Source organism: Juglans microcarpa x Juglans regia, chromosome 3D (genome assembly GCF_004785595.1).
Source record: "Juglans microcarpa x Juglans regia isolate MS1-56 chromosome 3D, Jm3101_v1.0, whole genome shotgun sequence".
NCBI lineage: Eukaryota > Viridiplantae > Streptophyta > Magnoliopsida > Fagales > Juglandaceae > Juglans > Juglans microcarpa x Juglans regia.
Window position 1 is genome coordinate 17,343,731 of NC_054598.1, and position 20,179 is coordinate 17,363,909.

The 20,179-nt window shown below is 37.6% G+C and overlaps 1 protein-coding gene across 5 annotated transcripts in view; it reads left to right on the top strand.

Annotated features, from left to right (window-relative positions):
• Positions 1–19,552, top strand: part of LOC121254465 (sodium/hydrogen exchanger 8) — a 64,089-nt gene extending 44,537 nt beyond the window's left edge. For 4 of the 5 annotated variants that reach the window (XM_041154512.1, XM_041154514.1, XM_041154517.1 and 1 more), the window contains 11 exons: positions 9,918–9,965; positions 10,121–10,228; positions 12,781–13,015; positions 13,432–13,734; positions 14,680–14,777; positions 14,949–15,080; positions 15,188–15,406; positions 15,492–15,698; positions 16,983–17,244; positions 17,897–18,198; positions 19,038–19,552. In XM_041154512.1, the coding sequence (XP_041010446.1) occupies positions 9,918–9,965; positions 10,121–10,228; positions 12,781–13,015; positions 13,432–13,734; positions 14,680–14,777; positions 14,949–15,080; positions 15,188–15,406; positions 15,492–15,698; positions 16,983–17,244; positions 17,897–18,198; positions 19,038–19,328 (2,205 nt within the window). In that variant the 3' untranslated portion in view covers positions 19,329–19,552. The remainder of the gene's footprint in view (positions 1–9,917; positions 9,966–10,120; positions 10,229–12,780; positions 13,016–13,431; positions 13,735–14,679; positions 14,778–14,948; positions 15,081–15,187; positions 15,407–15,491; positions 15,699–16,982; positions 17,245–17,896; positions 18,199–19,037) is intronic. The other variant, XM_041154513.1, reaches the window with a different exon arrangement.
• Positions 19,553–20,179: the final 627 nt, after the last annotated feature.

The window sequence follows — 20,179 nt, forward strand, 5'->3', positions numbered from 1 at the left end:
TTCCATACCTTTTGAGCACTTGTCCCTTCACATAAAATATGATGCATCATTTCCTCTTGAGGCACGGTACAACAGTGGCATTTAGAAACCAATGGAATGCCCAAGCGTTGAATACAATCATCAGTCGGCACCGCACCTTTCTTCACCCTCCAACAGAAGAACGATATTCTCTTGGGAATATCCGCTTGCCACAGCCACTTCCTCCATTCACATACCTGTCCACGTTGCCTAGAAATATCCCAGGCAGATTTGGTGGTGAATTCTCCATCCAAATAATGTTTCCATATCAAAACATCCCTCCCCTGCCGATGCCGCATATCTGATTCACAATTTTTCTGCAACACCTCAGGCGGGACCAAGTCCCGAATAACTTCAATTTTCGGACCCCTTTCATCAATTACTTCAGCAACCGACAATTGGCTATTTCCTACCGCTGGACAAAGATCCTTCAAAGGGCCACATCCCACCCAATTATCCATCCAAAAACTTAACTGACCATTCCCAACAATCCACTTAGAATTCAGGATCACTTTAGGCATTAACGCTGTTATGCCCTTCCAAAACTTGGAGCGTTTATTCACCTGAATCACATTATAAATATGATCCCGCCCAAGGTACTTTTTTCGGAAGAATTCCGCCCACATAGATTCCCTCTTTAACAATTTCCAACCAAATTTCATAAGTAAAGAATCCTGCACCTCTGTCAAATCTTTAATGTCAAGGCCTCCCTCATCCACTGGCTTACAAACCAATTTCCATGAGATCCACTCGCGCTTTTTAATCTCCATTGAAGAGCCCCAAAGGAAATCAGAATTTTTTTTTAGGCATTGCAAACACGGCTTTCGGCATCTTCAAAACTGATAACATATGGATTAACATACTGTTCAACACATGTTTAATAAGAACGATCTTCCCCCCAAAGGATAAAATCTTGCTTTTCCAACCCGCTAATTTTTTCTAAATTCTCGCTAGAAAAAAAATCAAATAAACTAATCTTCAACCGCCCCACATAAAGAGGAATTCCCAGATACAAACAAGGCCATGAATCATCTTCAAATCTGGATATCAATTTGAGGTCATTCTTTCTATCCATAGAAATGGAAGAGGTGAAAAAAAATAGTAGACTTCCTCGGGCTAATCAACTGCCCATACATATCTTCATACCGGTGCAATGTTGTCATGAGATTCCTGACCGGATGGTAAGGTTTTATATGACCCAAACTAAATTTTTGATGAAGCCTACGAGAGAGAATTTCCTGAGACAAAATAAATAGGTAAGGCGATAATGGATCACCTTGTCGAAGTCCATGCACGCCTGAAAAAAACCTTTAGTGCAACCATTTAACATCACCGAGTAATACAGGGAAGAAATAGCATTGTAGACTAGATTTCTCTAATTATCAAAGAAACCCAATCTACGTAAAACTTCCATAAGGAACCTCCAATTAACACAGTTGTACGCTTTTGCCATATCAATCTTCATCATCACATTGCCCCCTCGCACCTTCCGATTTATTCCTTGAGACAATTCCTGAGCCAAAGCCATATTATCAAAAATGCTTCGACCTGGGAAAAACACTGCTTGCTCATTTGAAATAATTCTTTCAAGTAATGGTGCCAATCTAACAACCATAATCTTCGTCATAATTTTATACACCACCGAGCAAAGACTAATAGGCCGAAATTGTCCAAATCCCATAGGTTCCTCCACCTTAGGAATCAAGACCAAATTTGTAGCCCCATAAAAAGTAGAAAAAGGTTGAGCCGCAAAAAAATCCTTCGCCATCTCTACAAGGTCATTTTTAACAATATCCCAAGCCAGAGAAAAGAAAGAAGCTGAATACCCATCAGGACCTGGGCTGCTATCCGGAGGAATGGACCAAAGAGCCTCTTTAACTTCTTCAACCGACGGTGTCTCACACGACAAATTGTTCTCTTCCATAGTCACTGACGGAATGAGCAAGTTAAGCTCCGGTACGTCTAAGTGTACGTTAGTTGAGGAAAACAACCGCTAAAAAAATCTCGCAGCCTCATCATGCACTATATCTGCCGAATCCAAAACTCTTTCATCATCAAGAGACATTCTCTCAATTTTTTTATTCTTTTTCTTCACTCTCATAACAACATGAAAAAAACTTGTATTAGAATCCCCTTCCGTAATCCATTTAATCTTGGCCTTCTGACAAGCCAAGATTTCCTCCCTGTGAACCCACTGCAAGTGTTCTTGTTTACAACTCATTAACTCAATTTCGGACTGAACAGAAAAATTCCTTGTCACTTCCTCTTCCAGCCAAATAATCCGATCTTCCAGCCTTTTAATTTCAACCTCAACACGTTCAAATACGTCTTTATTCCATTTCAACAATACACCTTTTAGCCTCTTTAATTTTCTACTGATCCGCACCATGGCACAACCTTCAACATTAGCCTCCCAAATCCGCCTCACCAATCTGACGACGTTTGCGGAAGATATTAAAATTCGCAACCCCAAATAAATTAAGAAATTGCATATTAACCAAAACTCAATCCAGTCGAGCCCAAATTCGCCTTCCTCCAATTCTTCCATTACACCAAGATAAATGATTTCCTTTGAAAGGTAAATCAAGCAATGCACAGTCATGAATGCACCCATTAAAATCAGCCTTTGCCCGAGAAGCCTGTAACCAACCCCTAACTTTTTCGCTATCATTCCGAATAATATTAAAATCCCCCCCAATGAGCCATGGCAACCCTTGAGGGTCTTGCAATCTGAGATATTCCCATAATTCTAGTCTTTTATCACGAAAACAGCTGGCATACACAAAAGATGTCAACACATGTCTATTACCATAAGAAAACCAACCCGAAATAGCTTGTTCCGAAATTGAAACCAGCTCAAACTCAAGTTCTTCCGCCCAAAACAACCAAATTTTCACACCAACTTTCGCATTATTCACAAAAGATGGTAAATGCAACCATCTCGCCCATCTACTACATTTATTAGCATTTAGAAAAGGTTCTAAAATAACCACCACCAACGTTCGGCTTTTATTCAAAATACGCCGAAGCCTATGTTTTGACGAAACAATTCCCCTAATATTCCAGATCAATATAAACATCAACAAATCAAATCAATTTTTTGGAACGAGTACGATGCTCCAGAACAACGATAGATTTCTCTTTTCTCACCCCCTTTACCTTTTTCAAAGAACATGCATTTCTGGATCAAAATCAAAAACTTTTGCAGCCAATTCATTCAGCTCACCTTGTTCCCCATCAGAAACCGCCCGGCAAGGAACATTCTCCTCAATAAGATCCTTAACTGCAAAGAAATCTTCTCTTCCCAACCCACCGAACTCAAACTCCAAAGCCTCATCAACCACCCTCAACAAACTCCTGGGCCTAGACTTAGCCATATTCTGCGGTGCCTCTTCTTCTGAAAACTCATCAACCATATCACACCACTAATTTGAGTTTGCCACGTGCATCGGGGTAGGTGAGAAATTTTCCAGCAATCCATCCTTCCCAAACAATTGATGTTGGTGAGTCCTAGGTGTGTTAGAACTGCACACATCAGATGTTTGCATCTTAGGGAGATCCTTCGTTGATACAACCAGATCTACTTCTCTAATGACAGGCTCACAATTCTCATGCACCACTCCCAACTGTGAAATAAATAAGACTTGGTCCGGTCTACCAGTTTGTGCAGTTTTACGAGCCTGGATACTCTCCAGAATTTCCTGGCGCCAAGACCTCGACGCCTCCCCAATCTCTACCTGCGCAATTGGCCTGTGTTCGTTCCTCTCTTTATTATCTATCTCCTTCCAAACTTGTTGTTCTGACTTCTTATTACCACCTCCTGTCACTTCAACATTTTGCTGTTTGGAATCAGGACCTCGTTTACATCTGAGTTCCGTATGTCCCTGTTTGCGACAAGAGCCGCAATAACTCGGCACCGCCTTATAAAAGACTTCTTGAAAATGACTAGAGCTCCCATGAGGGGAACCCAGCCAAAAAGAGTGCCTCAAAGGAGAAGAAATATTCACCTCCACACAAATCTGAGCCGCCTCAAGCCGAGAAACACAAGCCGTGGTGTTGTCCCGCTTCAAATATTTACCAAAGCCATCTCCAATACTATGCAACATTGATTCCTGGAAATAATTCAGAGGTAAGCCTAGCAAAGTCATCCACACCGGAACCCAAGGCGAATCCTCATCTTCCACATAATCTTGAGTCCAGTGAAAAACTTGAAAAGGCACTCCAAGGATTTCAGAATTCCCTCTCACCATCACAGAGATAAAATCCTCTTCCTTAACCATCCGCACAAACACATTATGTGGATTTCTCAATTGACCAATAACTGGTATTGCAACCCCCACCGATTGTTTATAAATCTCCGAATATGATCAAGTGAAGGTCTTCGACGTTGGAATTTCAAGACTACCGAGAAACAAAACGGTTCAGAAGATAACTGCACTTCTGCTTTTGAGAAGACAAAACATTTCACCATCTTGAAATTTCGGATCATGATGTGGTATATTGACGTTCGGCAGCAACTGAGGATTGGATCCCACCACATCTGCAAAACGCCTCCCTAATGTTTCCGTCAACTCCTTCCCATCCCTAGTAGACACCCTCTACTCTGGATTATGATTCAATCCCTCCCCATCCCTCCCGAATCCATCCGGCGGAGGCACAGGGCCGGCGCCCAGCGCCATGCACAAAAGCCCTAGTACGCCTCAAATTCAAGAAAAAAAAATCAACCTAGCCACGTCACCCTAGTATTTGCTTTCTGGTATCATTATGCCTTTTCTTTTCTCGGAATCTTAATGTAAATCTTTTACTGCAAAATTCTTGTAGTAAAGATTCCACTAGCGAAGAGGTCATAGTGTTTTGGGGTAATTTCATTTTCTGGATTAGCAGACGCAGCTCATTCTTGCTGTTTGTATGTGGTAGGGTCTGGTTTTCTGCCAAACCACATCTTTAGCTCACCTATTGTCAATGCCAACACTTTTTAATTAGTGTTGTGATTCCCAAATTGTGAGAAGCTCAATCTCTATTATCTTGTTCAGCTCTTAGCTTTAGAACTCAATCGTATATGGATCACGAGATCTTCAATCTAGAATTCTCTTTTTGATATTGCAATCCTTCTTGTTGAGAAACACTGCAGACTATGTAGGGCTATGGGGACATAGTCACATAGCCTCGTTTGGATAGCTATCTCAACCCATCTCATCTCATCTCATTTTCATCCCAAACATCACTCAAACACAAACACTCTTCAATTTCAAATCTTCAAATTTTTTATCTAATTATTACTTAATCATTACAACTTTCCCATACTTCCAAACAAAACATACAAAAAAAAAATCAAAATTTTCAAATCCCCAAAACAAAAATAATAGTAAAAAATTATATTTTAACAATATTTTAACTTTTTAATATTTTTATCTAACTTTTTCTCTCTCATTTTCCAAAATCCAAATAAAACATCTAAACTTAAACTATTTCACTACTATTCACAGATTTATTATCTCATCTCAACATCCAAACGAGGTTAAATGAAGCTTCCATTCAACTATAGTTGAGAGGGATAAGTATCAGCAAGCTGTAAAGGACAGAATCCGATTGATTTGGTGAAAGAAGCAAGCTTGACCGTCCCCAAGAAATTAGATCCTTCATCATTGTAAACTGCACCCCCCCCCCCCTTCACACCTCATAAGCCACCAGGTTTGTCTCGAGAACCGAATTCTTGCTTTGTACCTCTCTATACTACCATCAGCCTTGAATTTGACTGTAAATACCTATTTACAGCCCATAGTCTTCTTCCCCTTTGGTAGATCACCAATTTCCCAAGTGCATTAGCAATTAGTGCATTCATCTCTTCTTTAACAGCCAATCTCCATTCCGGATGATCCAAGGCTTCCTGAATGGTTCTTGGAATAAACAAGTGAGAAATATTGGATGTAAAGGCCTTATGAGTATCAGAAAGTCTATGATAGGATAGATGTTTGGCAATAGGATGTGTGGTGCAGGTTCTAACTCCTTTCCTAAGGGCTATAGGTAAGTCTAGATTAGCAGAATTGTCTTTAAAAGGAGCAGGAGTGGAAGAGTTACCTGGAGTATTGGAAGGACCAACTTGTAAAGGTGATGATGATTGGCTGATTGGCTTTGCTCCGGATTGGAAGAAGGATTTCTATTATTTTGACGATCTCTTCTTCTAGTATAAACACGAAGTTCAGATGAGGTTGGTAGTATTTCTCCCCTGGTTGTGAATCACTTATGCCTTGTACAAGTAGACTAGGAATTCCATTATTTTTACTGGATAAATTTTCTGTTTCCTGACCTTTTAAAGGAGTATGGATGTTCATGTCAATGAAAACATTAGGAAAAAGATTAGAAGTTTGCCAGAACTCATCTTCACTTTTCTCTTTCTCCCCTTGAAGATAGTTATGGCTAAAGTAAGGCTGTTTTTCAAGGAAAAAGACATCCATACTGATGTGAGTTTTCTTTGTAATAGGGTTAAAACATTTGTACCCTCTCTTATTAGGAGCATATCTGAGGAAAACATATTTTTTTGCCCTAGGGTCGAGTTTGGACTGAAGATGGGTTGGTATATGAACAAAAACAGTGCACCCAAAAACTTTTAGTTGTAAATCTTATGTTACTCGACAGGTAGGGAAAAGCTCCTTTAGGTAGGCTAAAGGAGTGATGTATTTTAAAATAGGAGTAGACATCCTATTAATGAGATAACAGACAGTCAAAATAGCATCACCCCATAAATATTTAGGAACATGCATAGAAAACATGAGGGCACGTGCAACCTCTAATAAATGACGATTTTTCCTTTCTGCAATACCATGTTGTTGTGGGGTGTCACGACAAGTAGATTGATGTTGAACACCTTTTGCTAACAAAAAAGTTCCTAAGCTTTTGTTAAAGTATTCAGTACCATTATCACTTCTAAGAATATTGATTTGTGTTTGGAACTGATTTTCAACCATATGATAAAAATCCTTGAATAATTTTTCATCACTCATCAAATACGCCCAACACAACCATGTATGATCGTCAATAAATGTCACAAACCATTTTTTTCCAGATGCAGTAGTGTTTTTGGAGGGACCCCAAACATCACTATGAATTAAATAAAAAGGTTTTGAAGCACAATAACCTTTTGATTGATAAGTGTTCCGATGACTCTTAGATAAATGACAAGTATCACAATGAAGAGAGTTGCAATCAACAATTTTAAATAAGCTGGGAAACAAATGTTTTAGATAGAGAAAACTAGGATGTCCAAGTCTAAGATGCCAAAGCATAATTTGTTCTCGTACAGGCATTGAACTAGTACTACTACTACTCAAACCCTGAGCTTGTTTAATGTTGAATAGGGTTTCATCAAAATAATAGAGTCCATCAATCATCCTAGCACTGCCAATCATCCTCCCCGAGAGTTGGTCCTGAAATTCACAATGGGAATCAAAGAATATGACACTGCAGTTAGAATCCCGTGAGAGTTTACTAACAGACAGCAAATTACAAGCAAGTTTAGGAACATGAAGGACAGATTTTAGTTCAATTTTGTCAGAGATTTGGACAGAACCTGTTCCTGCAATGGATGAGAAACTTCCATCTGCAATTCTGACTTTTTTATTACCAGGACAAGGGTAATAAGATTGAAAAAATTGTGAAGTACTAGTCATATGGTCAGATGCACCAGAATCAATAATCCATGGTGCAAGAGTTAAGCCACAAGAGTAGGTACTGGGGGTATTACCTGTTTGGGCAAAGGAACTAGTAGGAGGACCAGATGTTGGAGTGGATTTCAGCAATTGAAGAAGATGATCCACCTGCTCAGTACTTAGGAAATTAGCCTTTGCTTCATTGAATCTAGGGGCTATATAGTTGCTGCCAGAGGTTCCAGATTTGCTGCTCTTCCAGTTTGCAGGCTTTCTTTGGAGTTTCCAGCAAGTCTCTCTAGTGTGGCGTGGTTTATTGCAATAATCACACCATACCCGAGTCTTATCTTCAAACCTCCTTTGGTTAGAATAGGACTGCTGTGCAGAAATATTAGCAGTGGACAGATCTGTGCTGGTAGCACAATAAGGAGCAGGGTTGGCAGCAACTAAAGCAGAGTTCTCCACAGTTTCATCCTCCTTTTTTTTCATCATGACATTCTAACGACAATCTTCTCTTCGCACATCAGAAAATACCTCTCCAAGTGGAGGTAATGGCTGTCTCCCTAGAATCCTTCCCCTAACTTCATCAAATTCATCATTAAGTCCAGCCAAGAATTTAAAAATTCTGGCATTCTCTACCATATTCTTATTATGATTGCAATCATCAGAATTTTTCTATTCATAATCATTGAATAAGTCTAAATCCTGCCAAAGTCCCTTAAGAACATTGAAATACCTGGTCACACTGCCTTCTCCTTGGTGAGTATTGCTGATTTTCTACTGCAATTCATATATCTGAGAGTAATTTCCAAGCTCAGAATACATCTGACTAACATTGTCCCAGAGCTCCTTTGTAGTCGAATAACACATGTAGTTGGCACTAATTTCTTCATCCATAGCATTCACAAGCCATGCCATCACCATGGAATTTTCTGCATCCCATATAACATAGGATGGGTCTGTTTTCTCGGGCTCCTTGGTTTCACCAGTCAAGTACCCTATCTTCCCTCTTCCTCGTATATACATCCTGACTGATTGTGACCAGCGTAGGAAGTTTGCCTCATTCAGTCGTATGTTTGTGATTTGGACAGAGGGTTCAGAATGGGTAGGTTTTGGTTCTGGTTTGTTTTTGGATTTGGCCTCGTTTCAAGTATTAGCCATGGTAAAAGGCTTGACAGCAACAGAAGAGAAAGGCAAAGACGAAGAAGGAAGAAAAAGCAAGATATTAGGGGCTGATTTGAGCCGCCAGAGGGAATAGGGTTTTTAGATGAATCAGAAAAGGAACATTGCTCTTGATACCATCTAGAATGAGAGAGTAATTTGTAGGAATTATTCTCATTAAAAAATATAGGTACAAGGCAGTATATATAGATTACAGCTGAAGAGAAAAAAGGAAAGAATAAAGTAGGAAAGAATAAATTAAATGCTAACTTCTAAGGAAACTAAATCTCCTAGAATATTCACACATTTACACCCAATATCTCCTAGAATACAGCAGAGTTGACTAGGCAGATTTTGGAAACTTTCTAACAGGATCCCAATACATTTAAAGAGGAAATCCACTAACTACTAAAAAAGGCATATCTTTTTTTGTCTTCATATTTATATAAAGTACATCAATCAGTAATTGAAGTCTCTTAAATTTAGGAAAAAGAAAAAAAAGAGGAAAATTAGACTTTTGGGTATATCTAATCTTTGTAAATGTAACACCTCCAAGGGATGCGGCCTAATTATTGAGTTTATTTGTTACTTAGCTACCTTGATCTCTGAAAAGTTTCCTAAGTTATGGCTTCAGTTGTATAGACTTCAGAAAGAAAAAAATATTGTGAAACTTTTATTGGCAGGTACATCACATCTAAGTTTAATGGTCGATTGCTTTCCTTATCGCCTTTATGATATCATACCTAAGTAAAGGGCAAGGGTTTCATAATTGAAGACAAAGACAAGTCTTCTCTTTCAAAGTTGTATATTTTTGTACTGGATTCTGTTATTTGAAAATTAGCCTTTGATTATCTTGAAAAGTATGCTCAAATCTATGCTTTGCAATCGTAAAGCCCAATTGGAAAAGCCCAATGGCCACCAAAAGGTTTGTTGAGAAGCATCCACATGAGGTGTAGCAGATACATTTTTATAGACAGCTAATTAGATCATAGTTTGTCACTTGGTGTCCATTACTAACATTTCATGTCTTCTTTTATGTATTTTTGGTGCCTTAATAATATATTGCTTCTAATTGATATACTCTGGTTGTTTCAGCGTGCTAGCGATAGCTCAACAGTACTCGATTCGAAAACAGGAACTCTGGTAAGTGTTTGAGCAAGCATCTAAATTACATCTTCCATTTGAGAGATAAATGAAGAAGATCACTTAATGTATCTTTGCAGCTGAAGAGGAATGAGAAACCAGAAATTACTTTCTTACATATGGAGATATAATTACACGCTTTTTCATTTTCACAGTTTGTTTTCTTCACTGGTGGAATCGTACTGTTGACACTTATTGTGAATGGTTCAACAACACAGTTCATTTTAAGCCTTTTACATATGGATAAGCTATCAGCTGCGAAGGTGAGGACTTAAGTGTAATGTTATTTACAAAAGACTAAGATAGATCCTTAATTTCTTAATCATGTAGTTGATTTCTAAATGCTTTGTTCATAGTCTGATATAGACAAGCTCTGACACCAAAGTTGGTGTAGGAGAATGGTTGTGTGCAATGTTGCTTTTTTACTCAGATGCCACAAGCACTTATTAGTACCATTTTATTAATATTCTCTATTAACAATCACTTATTAATACTATGTTGTAATATTATTCATTAATAAAGAATATCAATAAACAATACCCTCACTAATAACATGGTATGACTCTAATATGCCACAAGTACTTCACAATAAAGATTCATATCGGTAAAGAAAGACTCCAAATATTGTTTCCGTTGCCCAAATATTGTTTCCGTTGCTTGTAGATATGTCCTCAATAGTATCTGGGTGGATAAAACATAAAAACAAAATGAGTAGAATCTTTAGTAAATGATTCTATAAAAAATAAAGTTTAGATTAGTGATCAGCATTTCATTAAAAACATTTTCATATTAGAAAACATTGTAAAGAATCAGGATAAAACATTGCACACACACACACATATATATATATATATATATATATATACCATTTTTATTTAATCTTTTGGGTCTTCTGCACACATTTGTGCCTCACTGCAAGGGTTGATAATCACAATGATGCCAACTACTATTGGTTGAATGAGTGGACTTGGGTCTAAGATATTACATCCTTGGTAAATGGTGGTGTACTCAAGTGGGCCTCCATGACATATATTAGCTCCAACACCAGTGCGTGCCCTTTCATTTCATATGACCAAAAATATTTATAAACCTCTTATGCATTCATACATCACCATCTTTCTCTTCCTTTCATTCTTTCCTTTCTCACATATTTTGATCTCAAAAACATTCATAACACAAGTATATTCATAAAGCAAATCTAGAGAAAGCATGCAGATTAAAAGCAGTTGAGAAAATTGTAATTGATAACATATTATTAATACATAAAAAGGTATTCTGAAGAAGTTCTATTTACACTGTATGAACATCTCAAAAATATTATTGAGAAAATCAATTTATTTAGAAGTTAATAAAATAAATATTGTATTTACTTACCTATCTCCTTCACTTCGAGAACTTAATGAACTTCTCCTAGTATCCACCATTTGGAGCTCCTAAACATCACTTTTCAACACTATGAATAGATCTAATTTGTCCTTTGTAAAACCAACAGTGAGGTGTTTTTTATGCAATGCCTTGTGTGCAATTTTAACCTTACTCAAACTTGGCCTTCCTACAGTTGCATCTTTAAAATATTGCTTCTAAGGCACTTCGAACTCCCTCTATTTGGTCTTGGTCTACCAAGGGTTTCTTCAGGATCATACCTAGAGTTTTCTGCACCACACCAAGGCTATATTTGGCACTTCTGCAATTTTTCCTTGTACGAGCCATGGACCAACACAGTGCACGTGAATAGTAATAGAGAGAGACAATGTTGAAATAAATCTTAAAACGTTGCTCAAATTTCACAAACCAAAATCTTCCACTCTTGATTACTAAAGATGGTGATCGTTACAGGGAAAATGAAATGATTGATATGGAGAAATTGGGTACAGAGTCTCCAGATCTTTAAATTTCAAAATTTATCAGTTGGAGTCACGGTCGACATGCTCAAAATATCAAAGAACTATACTTCACAAAGGAAGCTCTAATAAGATAGAAGTAAATTTCATGCTTAGATGAAAAAAGATAATCGTTTAGTCTATGGTCCTTACAAGTCTCATGTGCATTGAAAGAAAATTACTAAGATAAATATGTAGACCTTTAAGCTTCCATTATTTATGAGTTGAGAGATGATGATTGACTTAAGACAAATAATAAGAAAAATAAATATGTACAAGTTGAAACTTCACCGTTTTGAGTTAGGAGAGGATAATGTGGCTTCATAGAAGTAAAGCTTACTGCTTCAAAAATGATAAGTTGTGATAGATTGCAAAATAAATGTAGAATATGGAGTCGTTCGACTAACAAAACCTTCCTACATTTAACAATACAGTGAAGATTGGGGATATTACCTAGAGATAGAGTCACCTCCTTGATTAATTAAAAAAAAAATATCAAAGATTGTTGGTAAAGGGACTTGGACAAAATCCCTAGTATCAGTGACTCTGATAACACATTCATGTTGTGTTTTTAGAAAATATTGATCAGGACTAATATTCTTCATATGCTTTTGCTGATTTTGAGTTTTGTGTCATACATGAAACAATGAGGTACTCTGAAAACCATCAAATAAACAAGAACCATACTGATTTTGAGTAATTGAAAGCTCAAGGCCCATAAAGATGTATGTTACAATAGTGGGCAGTAGTTGATATTTATGGTTTCGTGAGTACTCACTATTTTCATTCTTAGTGTGTCAGCTACAAGTATAAAATTGAAGATCTTAATCATATCCTTACATGGTTCTTATTTTTCCTCTTTTTTCCCTCTCTCTCTCTCTCTCTCCTTTTTTTATTTTTATTTTTATTTTTTATATTTGTGTATCAATTAACAGCAGCGCATACTGGGCTACACAAAGTATGAAATGTTGAACAAAGCGTTAGAGGCTTTTGGTGAACTTGGAGATGATGAGGAACTTGGACCTGCTGACTGGCCTACTGTGAAAAGATATATTGAAAGCTTAAACAATTTGGAAGGGGAAAGTGTGCACCCTTATGGTGCCTCTGAAGATGATGATAATGATCCGAACCCGGCCAATTTGAATGATATACGCATACGCATGTTGAATGGTAAATTAGTTATTATTGGTAGTGCATCTAAAAGAGATTCTCATCGCGACCCTATGAATTTCAAAGATATAGCAGTACTCCTAAATGGCGGATTTATTGATAAGTTTCATGTCAGTCCCATTGCTTGGCATGTTTATTACCATATTTCATTCATTTCACTCCCACTACTTATTTTTCAATCTAGCTTTGACTAGAACTATAAAAAACAGTTAGTTTCTTAACATGTTTTTGTTTCCTTTTTAATGTATGTTCCTTTAAATGTTGATAGCATTGCTTATTGATTAATTCACATCTTTCTGAAAATATTGTTTGTATATTGATTTATTCAAATCAATTCGATGGTTATCGTGGAATATAATGCTTGCTAAATTGAAGGTAAACTCCTTTGCTAGTTTAAGAAGCATTTCTTATATCAGGTGTCCAAGCTGCCTACTGGGGTATGCTGGATGAAGGGAGGATTACACAAACTACTGCAAACCTTTTGATGCAGTCAGTGGATGAAGCGCTTGACTTGGTTTCACATGAGCCTTTATGTGATTGGAACGGTTTAAAAACTAATGTTCAATTCCCAAGTTATTACAAGCTGCTTCAAGTGGGCTTTATCCCCCAAAAGTTGGCTTTGTATTTCACCGTGGAAAGGTTGGAATCTGCATGTTATATATGTGCTGCATTTCTTCGTGCCCATAGAATCGCACGATGGCAGCTACGTGACTTTTTAGGTAACATTAACTTCCTTGGTCATTGTCAACATGCTTTGCCAGTTATCACATCATTATTGATCTTGCAACCTATTGGTGTCAATTTAGATAAATATATTTCCTTTTCCAATCACTTCTTGCCCACCCCACAGCCAAAAAAAAAGTTATATTTAGTACTGAATCAGTTCTGTTATCATGACGATATCGTCGGTAAGATTTTCTGCTAGTGGTCCTCCCCTCGTAGCAAGAAAATTTGTTTTTCAATAACAATATTGGAAATTACGGAGTTTGAACCTTTGATTTCTACTTTATCTTATGTAATTAATAATGCAGGGCTTAAACTTCTGTGGAAAACCCTAATTTTAGTTATTTATAATCGTCAAAGTTTTCAATAATCTGAGAACAATGAAAAATATTCAGATCCTTGTTAGTATTGGTATTTTTATGAGCTTCGTATAGACTGTTGGCATGCTTCCTGACAGCTTAAGCTTTTGGGACTGATGGGTTTTTCAACATGATCTTTTCACATGTTTGCTCGAGCTGTAGCTAAATATAAAATTGCTACAATTGGTATCTTCTATTAACTTGAGATACATTGTTGTCCCTCTTCCTAACCACTTGAGCTTCTAGGACCAATGGTGTCTAACAACAGTAATGCCACATGTAAATATTCTTTCTCAAGTATAGCATATTATAATCTTCTATTCAGATTCAAGCTCAACAGCTGCTTTACTCAGACAATATGGTGTTGGCACAAAGAATCATTGTTCTGCAATGCTTGAGTGAATTCTAGCATTGCTATACAAGAAATGAAAATACTCTTTTAGAAAATAAATATTTGTTTTCTGGTCATGGCCTAAATGGCTATTGCCTCTAATTTAGATTTAGCCTCTGAATATTGTTTATTTCTGGACTGCCCAAGTTATGCTGAAATTTTTTCTTCTTTAAAACTCCGTCTATTTTTAGGTGAAAGTGATGTGGCTTCTATAGTCATCAATGAAAGCGAGGCAGAAGGACAAGAAGCAAGAAAGTTCTTGGAAGATGTTCGTGTAGCTTTTCCTCAGGTTTGTAATTTGAACTCCCCTGTGGATGTCTCATGATGATCAGATGTGCTAGATCCTAGTTGGAGTTCATTAGCTAAAGCCCTTTCAGATTTTGTGTGGAATTAAGGGACCAATATTGCATCAATACATAGTTTGTGTAATTTACAGGTTATAGTTGTGTTTAATTTTCAGGTTTTACGGGTTGTGAAGACAAGACAAGTAACATATTCAGTGCTGAATCATTTAATAGATTATATCCAAAATTGTGAGAAGATTGGGTTATTGGAAGAGAAAGAGATGCTACATCTTCATGATGCTGTCCAGGTTCATTCAGTGATGATGTGTTGTTCACTTTCTATCATCTTTAGATTTTGCATCAATTTTCTCTTAATTTTTTCTTTACTAGAAATTTGGCTTCAATTCACATGCAGACTGACTTGAAAAAGCTTCTAAGGAACCCTCCTTTAGTTGAGATACCAAAAATAAGTGACTTGATTAGTGTGCATCCTTTATTTGGGGCTCTCCCTTCTTCGGTCAGTGCCCCACTCCAAGGTTCTACCAAAGAAACAGTAAAGTTATGTGGTGTAACACTTTACAAGGAAGGTTTCAAGCCAAATGGTATTTGGCTTATTTCCAATGGGGTGGTCAAGGTAACTAAAAGACTTGCCTTGGATTTCCAGTTCAAGATATACAACTTTCTTATTTATGACAGAAATGAGAAATATTGTTTTGCAGTGGACAAGTAAGAGCATAAAAAACAAGCACTCACTTCATCCGGCTTTTACACATGGGAGTACTTTGGGCCTATATGAAGTGCTAAGTGGGAAGTCTAACATTTGTGACATGATCACAGATTCTGTGGTTCTCTGTTTTTTTGTTGAAAGTGAGAAGATACTTTCAGTCCTGAGTTTGGATCCGTCATTAGAAGATTTTCTTTGGCAGGTATGGCTATACTATCTTTGCAAAAAGAAATGAAGATATGACTACTATTTGAGTTCTTCTACTCAGCAGCCCTAGACCACACACTCACTTGCTGAGGGAAAAAAATAAAAAGATTAAAAATAAAAGCAGGTGTGTGTGGTGTAGGGCTGCTGAATAGAATTTTTCATTTCATAATTATTCGTATAGCATGAATAGCCAAATCCATTGGCAACCAACTTGTAAAAAATTGCAAATATAACGAAGTTCTTTAATTTTCTACTATGGGGCATACACTATTTCTACTTGTCATCAGATATGCACTATTAAGGCTATGCTTGTTTCTACGTAAAATATTTTCCCAGCGAAAATGATTTCGAAGAAAATCACTGGTTTTATATCGTTTGGTTGAGACCCTCAAAAAGATTCTGAAAACATTTCCAGATGTTTAGTGGGTATTGGAATATTTATGCTTACCTCTTAAAACAACCATAAACCAGAAAATGATTGGGAACCAACTGCAAACTGTTGAAAAGTTCAGTTCCCAAGGCTAAGAAGTCTAAAAAGGTTAAAATAAATATAAAAATCAAACAGTTCTGCACATAGGATAACCTCCCAAACTTTCACCCAAAATTCAGACAACTTGCATACCAACAACACCTGGACAGCCATAAACACCATATCACCGCCCTGCCAATCCACCCAAACCCCCACATGCTATCATGCTACAATCAACAATTGAAATAAACTACTGAGCCATGTAACCAAAACAAAAACAATCCAACAAAGAAAAACCAATAGGTTGCACCAGGTACAACCTGAATTCTGGATTTCAATGAAACCCCAAATACCGCTTGCCATTTATGTCATCATGAAGAATTCACCTGCTGAGTTTGGTATCACCTATCTCTACACACTAACGGGGCTACCTACATACGTATACGGGATGGGTACCAACTGGAGACTTTCGGCAGATAGTACCCCCCCTGTGATAAGGCTGCAGACACCTGTTCCACTCCATTTTTGGTGACAACGCAAACACTGTGCTGAGCTCAATTTTGGTAGATAAGTAGGCTGAAATTGGAGGTGTTTTGTGAGGTGTGGTGGCTTAATTCCAGGCCGAAGAGAGTTTTTTTCAGCAAAGATTGGGAAAGGAGATGGACCGGCGGGGGGACAAGCATCAAGTGCGCACATGGTGGGAGTGGGTTTAGTGTGAGAAGCATAAAAGCTAGTATGGTAGTGTAAACATTATAACATAACTGGCTTCGTTAACGTGTGAGTACTGATCTTTCATTCAATTTTTTGCAGGAAAGTGCTATTGTTCTTGTTAAACTCTTGCTTCCTCAGATATTTGAAAAAATGGCACTGCAAGATTTGAGGGCTCTTGTGTCAGAACGGTCAATAATGAAGTTATACATAAGGGGAGAAACTATAGAAGTTCCTCAGCATTCTATTGGTTTGTTATTAGAAGGATTTATAAAAATACAGGGGGCTGAAGAACTCCTTGCATCACCTGAGGCTCTGTTGCCTTCACATGGGAGTCTAATTTTCGAAAGCCTCAAATTGTCAGGTATGAAGGAGGGGGAACATCTCCAACCTGTTTATAAGTTCTTGTCCCTTGTTATGTAGCGGTAGAGTAGGGCAGGTAATTAAAGACCATCTGCAATCCTAAATAAAATATAAAAAAAAATGATCATCTTCAATGAGTATCAGCCTCAAGCAGGTTTAACTAGTGTTGGTCAACCTCCAGGTGGCAACATTTGACTTTCCTATCAGAGGTTTTCGATTTCATTATCTCCAGTAAAGGAAGTCAACACCTCTCTCTTTTCCTACGACACTCATGCCTCACAGTTCTTTATGTAGTTTTTTTTCTATTTTAATTCTTGCCTTTTTGCAGTTATTTAGCGCTTTTTCACCTTTGATTTTGGTTTGTCCTTATCCTTGGGCTTATGGCTGCTTCAGCTCAATAATGGCCCTTAAAAAATCTTTACACCAAGAGGGTTGTCACCTTGGGCTTGCATAGTGCTCAAAACATTTGATGACATATGTTTCTTGCTCGAATTAATTATCTTTAGGCATGGTTCTCTTTCAAGGAAAATCAGCTTAATGTTCCATAAATGCAAGGCATGTTGTACATGGGATTCCGTAAACATTATTCTTTTTACTGATCCTGTTATGACCAATATTTAATTGAGGTTCCTGTTTCTTATTTATGATAACAGGTATCACAGGAGCCAGTCTTTCTCATCAAGGATCCTGCTATCAAGTAGAAACAAGAGCAAGAGTGATAATTTTTGACATGGCAGCATTTGAAGCCGACGGTACTCTCCAAAGAAGGTCATCCTGGATATCTCCTTCTGCTGATCGCCCCCATAGATCCCTTGGCAGGGAACATCGTGGTCTAATGAGTTGGCCAGAAAACTTCTATAATCCAAGGAAACATAACCAGATCCCTGAAGGGATTGACCGACAAGCTAACAGCTTGTCTGCAAGGGCAATGCAGCTTAGTATCTATGGCAGTATGGTATGATTGGATTGATATGTTTTTCTGTGTCTGGAAGTTGCTTCGTGAAATAAAGGTCAAATGAATTTATTTGCTTAGACCAAAGTTTTTGCCCTTCAGAATTTTCTATTTTTCTCTATCTTTTTTTTTTTTTTTGGCTATTAAATATTAGGGAAATTTAATAAAGTCCCTAGGTTTCACTAAATAACATGGTTCGTGAACTACAGAAGAATGAAAAATGAAAAAAAAAAAAAAAAAAAAGATAGTCCCTAGGATTAGCAACTTCTGAAAACAGGGCTGTTCCCATGACCCATCAGCAAGGTAGGCAGAACATCTACCCTTCATATGTGCTTTTGGGGGGAGGAGAAATAAAATCCCTCTCACCCCCCACGTGGTGGGAGGGGTTACCTCATTTCCATCCTGTTAAGGGCTTGGGTGGGGAAGGGTGCCAAATCTGCAGGATGGGGGGAAGTATGGGCATGGGAGTGGAAGGGTCCCAACCCCTTCCCCTCCGGAACCTGCACAAGTGTCAGGGTGGGTGGTGCAGGCATGTGACCCTTCCCCTCCGACACCCGTTTGCTGGCAGTGGGATTGGGGAACCCTCCCTCCTGCTGCACGGGGTGAGGGGAAAAGGTTCCACCCTCCGCCCACATGGTAGAGCAGTTCCCCCGTCGGTGGTGTAGGCGTGGGGAAACCACCACCCCCTGGGTGATTGATTGCAAGGCAATAATGATTATATCTTATACCATCGACCTAAAAAAAAGGTGATTGATTGCATGCCATGTGTCACATGCCACATCAACATTTCCATCAGGATTTTGTTCGAAACTCTGACATATTGCATTGTTTATTTTTGCAAGGTGAATACCCAATGGTGTACTAGAAGTTCTTGGAGGCGTGGTCTCATTAAGCCATCACACAGCTTGTCTTATCCAACAGTTCCTTCATATAAACATCGAGGCCTTCGTTCTGTCAAGTCAAAAGGAGGTATTACTGCAAGGAAGAACCTTGGTGAGAACAAGTTTACAGGTAATCTACAAGTTAAATGTCCAAGAGGCAGTCATGCAGTAGATGATTTTAGTGACGAGTCCGGACCTGAGGATGAGGTCGTAGTGAGCATTGATTCCCCAAGTAGGCTTTCTTTCCGCTAGGTTTCGTGAAAGTCAACATCTTCAGAGTGATGGTCATGATTCATTTATTCTAGTTGTTGCATTCTGCTCGAGGGTTCTATGTAAATAAGGAAAAGGTCAAATATGATAGCCTAAAGGCCTTCCACTAGGTAAAACTCGATGATGTGATATGTTTTATGTTATCTTACTAAATTTTGTATGGTTTATGCACCGATTACCAAATACAATGAAATCCTTTTGAGTAAGAGATGAAACCACAGGTGCATGCATATATTTTGTGTAGAGAAATTGGAAAGAGAAATTTGTCCGACTGAAAAGTGAACATGAAAAGTTGGGGTTCTTCTACTAATGTAAAACGTGTAATACCAAAGTGCAAATACATAAGGTCCCTAAATTATTATTGTCATTATGATTATTATTCTTATTATTATTATTTTATATAAATAAACTTCATTGAATCAAAACTTTAAATACTTTTGTCTATCCGGACAACTTGTAAGATAAAATTTGGGATTGAATCCCACCACATAATAATGTTATCAACATTTCAAGCATATTGTGCTAATCTATGGTGCTATTCTAAATCTGTGCATCATAGTTTTAGGCCCGATTTAGATACAAGAAGTGTTTCATCTCATCTCAACTTATCATTATAATGTTTTCAAACTCTTATGCAAAATATAATAAACAATTTAGCTTTTTTAAATCTCAAAACAATAATAATATTTAAAAACAATATTTTAACAATATTTTATTCAACTTTCATTTCAACTCATTCCATCTCAACTCATTATCCAAATGATACCTTAATCTCCTTATTAATATTACCCAACAATGACAGAGGTTCCTCTTCAGCTTGAATTTCCTATACC